Source organism: Papaver somniferum, chromosome 10 (assembly GCF_003573695.1).
Source record: "Papaver somniferum cultivar HN1 chromosome 10, ASM357369v1, whole genome shotgun sequence".
NCBI lineage: Eukaryota > Viridiplantae > Streptophyta > Magnoliopsida > Ranunculales > Papaveraceae > Papaver > Papaver somniferum.
The window spans coordinates 124,072,436-124,080,315 of NC_039367.1; the positions used below are offsets into that span (position 1 = coordinate 124,072,436).

The following is a 7,880-nucleotide window of genomic DNA, read 5'->3' on the forward strand; positions in this document are numbered from 1 at the left end:
AGCTTTAGATGTAAAACAAATCCAATATGTTGCAACTAGTTACACATGCATTTTGGATGTGTAGACGCAAGCTACACATGCAATTTGGATGTGTAGACGAAAGTTACACATGTGCGAATAATCATCAAAATGAGAAAATTGAAGCACAATGAACAACTCTCTAGCTTCAGTACCACTACCAGCATCACCACCTGCTCAAACTTTCACCATCACAAGCTATGAACTGAAAATTGAAGCACAAGCCATAATTTAGTAACCTAATTCATTTTACCTGTACAATCACTTCCGATCCAACTTTTCCTTCCACATCTCTTTATTCTTCAGCTTTGGTTTCTATGGATTTGATATCACCTTTGCCGGTAATTAACGCTCTGTAGAAGATATTGACATAAAATTTTGATTAGATATATAATATAAATCTTGAAATAATCATGTTGTTTAAATTTGAACAACCAAAGCAAATATAAATTGAACTAAAAATCATTTTTTAAGAAAATGTAACATTAGAGATGAGCAAAAATCAGTTCAAAAATCAGAGTATATAGAATTCATATCTAATAGATGGGTAAATGAGATAATGATTCACTGATTTCAAATCTGAAAACCGATTTTCGATCGAGATAAAAAATTAAAAGATCTATCGAATTTTTTTCAAGAACCCTATACATTTTTCTTGAATGTTTTTTTTCGAAATTTTACTCTCAACAGTAAGATTAAGGTGAGATTATAACAGATCTAACTCTAATTATGATTTCAATAAGAGATTTATGCTGAAACCAAGCTTTTAAAAAGTTTTCAAAATCACAAAATGATTTTGCAGAAATATAAATCTGAAAAATCAAAGAACTAAATCTACTTATTGAATTGAAACGTTAAAGATAAAACGAAGCTTATATGTTCAATTCGTAGGAGAATCTTCAGATTTATTTGCTGCTGATGATGATTATCATTCATTTTCCATCGATTTTCACTGAATTTTCGAAGAACAAGCGATGATGATGTCGAATTAACGTTTAGATAATCAAGATCTAGGTTTTGAATTCATTTTTCACTGAAAATTTCAATCGGAAATTGTATCTTCTCGCCTGTTTCTTCATCCGAGAGAGAGCGGAAGGAAAATGACAGAGAGAAAGTGAAAAAGAAAATGAACCGAAAAAGAAAATATCTAATGAGCAGTGTAGTCATTATTAAAATTCATAATAATTAATTATGGGTTAGATCCGAAGAACATTTGATTTTTTGGCCCTAATAATATCATTTTCTTAAAGTATGAAGTTCACAGTGGATGATCCATTTAGTAGGGACTTCTATATATTGAACCCAAAAAAAAATAAAAAATGTGAGCAGTCCGTACAAACTCCTTCCTGTCAGGAGGATGATAGGGGGAGGACTTGTCATAGTTTGTAAACTCGCTTGGTTTCTTGTTAAATATCCAAAATAAAACAAAAAAAGAAGAAGCGGGTAAGAAGAAAAATGGGCGGAAATACTCTCTCGATTGTTGAATTCGACGAACTTCCATCCCCGGCTCATTTCTTCTCTCACGTTGAATCTAAAAGCATTCCTGCGGTAATTACAATCTCATTCACATATTTCCTCCCCTCTTTCATGAGCATTAACATCACTTAATTTTCTCTTAATTGTTTGGAATTTAGGTATTTCATGGTTGCGTTAAACATTGGAAATGTTTTTCCAAATGGAACCCTTGCAAAGGTGGTCTCGACTATTTACAGGTTTCATTTCACCTACATCACTCTCATTTATTCATTCAATTTAGGGTTTATGGTTTTATCACGTACTTCGAAATTGTGATTACAGGAAAGAGCAGGGTCTTCTATTGTGGAGGCTATGTTGTCGAGAACAGCACCTGTGTTTTACGGTGATCTTAGAAGTCATGAGCGGGTAAGTCTTATATCATTCTTAGAACTGGTTTTTGCGTTTTGAATGTGTAAAGATAACTAGAATTCATCCATTATATTGCAATTTGCGCATATTATTGTAGGTTCCGTTGCTGTTCTCTGTTTTTGTTTCATCTTGTAAAAAGCTAAGAAGTTCTGATAATGGTTCTGGAGTGTCTGTTGAGCAAGAAGTTGTTGGAGTGACAGAGCCTACCTTAGAAGAAGAAACTTGTTTGCCTTCTACCAGTTCTCTTCATCAAGTCTACTTAGCGCAGGTTGTATTGCTTATCTGGCTGTGTGTTCAAGCGTGACTTTGTTGGCTGGCAAAAAAAGGATGAGATCCAAAACACCCGGGGCATTACCGCTAAGTGGCCGATGCGTGTTTATTCTTAGCCCTTATTTTCCCAACGCTATGTCAAGTGCTGTGTCGAATGGGATATAAAAAGCACGATTACAATTTGTTGATCTTGGTGTTTGTTTTCAGTTATTTGAAGTCTGACTTAAGGGTGCTTTTATGATATAGGTGCCAATTGTGAATTTGGAGAATAAGGAGAAGTCTCAGTTGGAAATTCTACGAGAAGACATTCAAATGGTTCGCATTCATTTCATGTTGAGCTTTCTGCTTGCTTATTTTTTGTTTCGATACAGTAGATAACTTTGCTAAAGTAAGAAGAGCTCGGTACCACTAAAATTTATGCACTTCTACTTGGTGTCATGTGGATTTGGTAAAAAGTTCATTTAGGCAGTATTGGTTTTGTTTTGGTTTGTGGATGCAGCCAAAAATTCTAAAGGCAAAAACATTAACTTCTATCAACTTGTGGATGAACAATGCAAAATCAAGGTCTAGTACACACTATGATCCAGACCATAACCTACTATGTGTGGTTGCTGGATGCAAACAAGGTACCCAATTATGTCTATTTTGATTGATTGGTTTCATAGTACAGTGATATTCAACTTAAATTTTTTAATGGTTGCCAAGTTGTAGGATTACTACCAAATAGCCCACTGATTGCCATCTGTTATTTCTCCATCTCAGTTGTTCTGTGGCCGCCTTCTGCCGTTTCATCATTATATCCAATGCCTATATACAGTGAGGCCTCAAATCACAGGTATGGTAACTCTCTATCGTCAATCATGTGAAAGATAATTACTGATGTCGTTTAAGTTCTGGTTACTTTTGGGTCTGAGGATCAGAAACAAGTTGCATAATCCATTTTTTGAAGAAACTGGATTTGTCTCATATTTCTTATTCTGCATGCTATACTTATACTAATTTCTGTTTGGTAGTTGTGTTGATCTAGAAAAGCCAGACTTGTCAACTCATTCAAGAGCGCAGAACTCTATGATGTACTCCCAAAAAGTTACTCTGCAAGCGGGTGACGCACTTTTCATTCCTGAAGGCTGGTAATAATTTTGTTTTTTCCATTTTGCATATTTTTTATTTTCTACGCTGAGTTTCTACATGTTTGTATGATTGTTGAAGGGACATTCTTCTTGTAACTGGTACAGTAGTGTTTGCATTCTCATCTGAACAGGTTGCACCAAGTGGATAGTGACGATGTTACAATAGCTGTTAACTTCTGGTGGCGATCTAGTATTATGACTAGTTTACCAGAACACATGGATGCATATTATCTACGCACTATCTTAAGAAGGTCTTTGTTTTCCTGTAGTTAATCATTTTTTTTATCACCTTCTGTTTTTGCTTGTTAGTGGTCTGTACTTGGAAGATGGAACTTCCATGAAATGTTCCTTAACTGATGACTGACTTCCCTTGTTTATTTGTCATTTTCCGAATTGTTCTCCACATCATTAATTCGTACAAAGATTGGTGAAGACGGAAATGGTAAGCAGTATCCTGCTTATCCTGCATTTACGTTTGGCTTTTCTCTATGCATGATATCAAATTTTATTACAGACGTCTTTGCTTTACTACAAACTCGATGTGTTAATAATATACATGAAATAAGTTGCTCTTCCCACCATTTGAGTCATAATAAAATGTGGTTAGACATCATGCTTAATCAAAATATATCAATTTTTCCTTTTTGTCATTTATCAATGACATTTTTACTATGAATAATGTTTCTTGGAATTAATATAGAACAGGATCAAATGTTATATCAAACTTCAATTAGTATTGAGAATTCCGGACATGAGGATTCTTGCCAGGTAGACGACGGACAAGGTTATTTTATGCCCTTACATGAAATCTTCCATATAATTTTTTTACTCTCTTCATTGATGTAACTTCACGTAAGGAAACTAGCCCTTTTTTAGATACTTGACATCCAAAACTTTGTTTTGTCGTGGCAGGTCAGCATGAGCACAATCTAGAAAAGAACTCTTACAGTGAGCAGACGCAAGGGACCATAAAAAATAAAAGGATAACGATACAGCAAATGGACACAGTTTCCCTGCAAGCTTTTCATCAACTTGTTTCTTTAGTTCATGATGGAGTGAACATTGCTAGTCAAAGTGAACAACTGCAATCAACACCAATTGAAGATGAATGCAAGAAGGATGTTCATCCTAATTCATTTTGCTTGGAAGATGATCCAGTTGCTAAGGTGATTTCGGCTCTGGAGCCACTTCAACTTCAAAATGTCTTGCTTGGCATGGTGGTAGGTTTGACACTTATACTGGTCCTATCAATTTCAAATTTTCATGAGCATTGGTCATTCTAGCATCTAGTGTTATGTTTATAGCTAGATTGTATCTGTTTGTATGTCGACAACAGTGTATCAAGAGAAAGGCAGATACACATTGCATGTTGAAAACACAAGTAGTGAAGCTAAAGCAAAATTATATTTTGTCTGTATTGTTGGGTTTTGGGTATATACCTTTACACTCGTATTGTCTATTTAGCACAGGTTCGGTTGTTTTTGATTCGTAATAAGACTGGTCAGTCAAGTGATTCAAAGTGCAGATTGTGGTATGAAATGCAAACTAGTGTTTAGAGTTGACCCTTATCTTCATTCTTCTCCTCTATTCCGAAAGGTTTGCGTTTCACTTCGGATAATTATCAATCTATATGCTAAACATGAAAGTTTTTAATAAGTTAACCGTATCAAAGAACTTTTTGTGCGAACTAAGTGCTTTACGAAAATGTTTAGCTGAGGTTGACGGGCGAGTGTGTTGATAATTGCTGACTTGAATATCGACTCCCCTTCACTCCCTTATCCTTGGGGATTGGCAACTAATTAAGTTTTTTTTTTTTTTTTTATTTCAGCATAATTTTCCAAGAACGTTGGAGGCTCTAATACTGCAAATGCTTTCACCTGCGTCAGCAGAAGTACTGACGAGGAAGTTTGATGAAATAGATCAATTGACGAGTCAAGGAAACCGGTACATACAAACTCTTACTGCATCAATTTGGTTCCTCACCTCATAAATTAGGCCTCACTTTTTGTTCTTACTTACAGGGATGAATTCTACCAGGCTGTTTATGGTGTTTTTGATGATCAATTTGCTGCTATGAATGCTGTTCTGAATGGCAAAGAGTCATTTGCACGCCAGGTGATTGTTTGCTCTATTGGCTGATTCTTCTTTACGAGTAGTCTAATATCTGCCGTTTCTGCAATAATTACTAGCTTATCAAATGAACGCCCTTCCTGTGGTGTAATGTAAACAATCATCCTACACATATACGACCATTAGGAAGTGGTTTAACACCTGAAAAATTCTCATATATGGCAAGTAGCATAATGAGTGTGATTTTCTCATAGTAGCATACTTGATTTTCCTTCCACGTGCCAACATATTCCACAAATAGCTTCTATTTGGAACCCATCATAGACCAATAGTGTTGCCCTAACTGTTCTGCATATTTAGGATTCTGGGCACTGATTTGTCTGCAATTTTGGTTGCCAAATGGCTTCTTAGAGATGTGAAAGGAGAAAAAAATGTTCTCTTTGTGGATAAGCAGATTAAGATGGAACCAGCAACAAGAAAATCACATATATAAATATATTATTTTCTCCTTTTCTCTCTTTTCTGGGATTGGTGTCTTATATCTATTGTCTGTGAATCTGTGATGCATGCAGCGCATACAATTGCACAAACATATCCATCGCAGTTTAAGTTTCAAACTCAAATGAGCATACATATATTAACCATTAACCATTGTTATCAAAGTTGCACCACTAAGTAGATATACATCAAATCATCAGTAATATGTGTTAAATGACTCATTCATTTAGTATTGAACATATTGTTGTGTTAGGTTGTGATATATACTTTCCAAAAAATAAACAGATTGAGAAATTAATTCTGTTTTCTCTTTTATTGCTTGTTTTGCAGGCATTCAAGAATGTACTGGATAAATATTTGGGAGTAAATTTTGATGGACAAAAATTGTAAGTTGGGTGAGATATCTTATCAATCTGAAGTGGACTACTCTACTTAGATTTGTTTCTCACTTGTTTTATATTATGTAGGATGCAGAACATTGTTAGGAATCAAATGTCTTGTCTTTGTCTGTAGTAGTACCTGCAATTTTATCAATAATCATTTTCTGACTGAACGTATCAATATATTCTCTTTCCATTCTCTGATTTACTTACTGAAAACATTATTTTGTTTTTTAGGTTGTGGTTACATTGTACATATTGTAATACAATAGAAGCCAATACTTTGTTCTGAATTTGTTGAATTTTGAAGCTCAAAATGCTTTGACCCTTTATCTTGTTTCCTTGTTTTCACCTCTTGTTTCACTACGTAGAAAATATCATATACAGTCTAGCTAGCTAATCTTTGTTTTTAGGCCTGGGTTCAGGTTAGAGTTCAGTTCACAACTCACTTTCAGATTTTTTTTGATTGTGCAAGAAATTTAAGATGAATACCAGGTCGCTTTATTGTTTTTTTTGTATTGAGCAAGAAATCTAAGATGGACTTTTGCACACAGCAAAATTCACACGACAAGGAGTGAATGTTAAATGTATGTCTTACTATTCTGTTTAGGAATGAACTATATAGGAAGATGCTAGGGGTACATGAATACGTATGTTTTGTCATTTTATCTTTGGTTTCATGTTATTAGCTAGTAGTGAGCTGAATACTAAGAGTAATAGTTGGATGGTTGTGAATGAAACAGCTGAAGCCGAAGAAAGAAAAAATGGATGGAGAAGAAAAAGCAGAAGAAAATAAAAACAAACGTTTGGTGATTTATATGGGCTGATACCAACATTATTGGGGGCTGATACCATTTAGCCAATTCAACGGTCAGGATCGTTTAAGATATTTTTTCCTATATGAAATGATATCAGCCCATATAAATCGTGATTATTAGGTTGTAAAACCTTGGAAGAGAGAAGAAAATAAGTGAAAGGATTAAGAATGAGGGAAGGGGGGAGTATGGATAAATCGTGATTATTAGGTTGTAAAACCTTGGAAGAGAGAAGAAAATAAGTGAAAGGATTAAGAATGAGGGAGGGGGGAGTATGGATATTATTTTTTTTGGAAGGTGAGATTCCATGTCATCGTGAAACAACTTTGGTAAGTATTTCTTTTTTGTGAGAAGCCTTTGGTCTGGTTGTGAAAAGAGATATAAAGATGGGCAGTCTTTTTTAACCTGACATTTTTAGAGGCGAGCTGAAAAGAATTGGGGGCGACTTTTTTATTTCCATCCAATGAAGATGACTGTGGGGCGTCTTAAAAATAGAAATTGTCTATATTGTCCTTCATCTTTGTACTAAACTTATATTTTATTTTTGTAACCATAACATTCCTCTTTTCCTTCATTATTCTACTGAATGAAAATAAATTTTATCATATTAATTTTGATTGAAACCAAATATCGTCGATCAAACAAATTTTAGGATTAATTGTTTAAAATTAAAATCCAAAATTCATTAACCTTAAAGTTGAAACTTAGAATATCAAAAAATTCGAGTTAAATGAACAAAATAGATAAATGATAGTAGTTGTGATCCAAAATTAGGATTTGATTGCTTAAAATAAAAAATTGATCGGATTTTTTTT

General features: G+C 34.3%; 1 protein-coding gene across 4 annotated transcripts; it reads left to right on the forward strand.

Annotated features, from left to right (window-relative positions):
• The first annotated feature begins 1,437 nt into the window (after positions 1-1,437).
• Positions 1,438-7,670, forward strand: LOC113318954. Of its 4 annotated transcripts, none has more exons than XM_026567246.1 (16): positions 1,438-1,566; positions 1,653-1,730; positions 1,816-1,899; positions 2,000-2,170; positions 2,419-2,487; positions 2,672-2,798; positions 2,935-3,007; positions 3,186-3,302; positions 3,434-3,553; positions 3,726-3,744; positions 4,008-4,086; positions 4,215-4,522; positions 5,131-5,246; positions 5,324-5,417; positions 6,201-6,265; positions 6,994-7,670. In XM_026567246.1, the coding sequence occupies exons 1-15, from the start codon at positions 1,474-1,476 to the stop codon at positions 6,258-6,260; spliced, it is 1,608 nt and encodes a 535-aa protein (XP_026423031.1). In that variant the 5' UTR covers positions 1,438-1,473; the 3' UTR covers positions 6,261-6,265; positions 6,994-7,670. The 4 variants fall into 4 exon arrangements, with proteins under 4 accessions (XP_026423031.1, XP_026423032.1, XP_026423033.1 ...); XM_026567247.1 differs by having other exon boundaries at positions 6,201-6,256; XM_026567248.1 differs by lacking the exon at positions 6,994-7,670 and having other exon boundaries at positions 4,215-4,468; positions 6,201-6,548.
• The last annotated feature ends 210 nt before the right edge of the window (positions 7,671-7,880 follow it).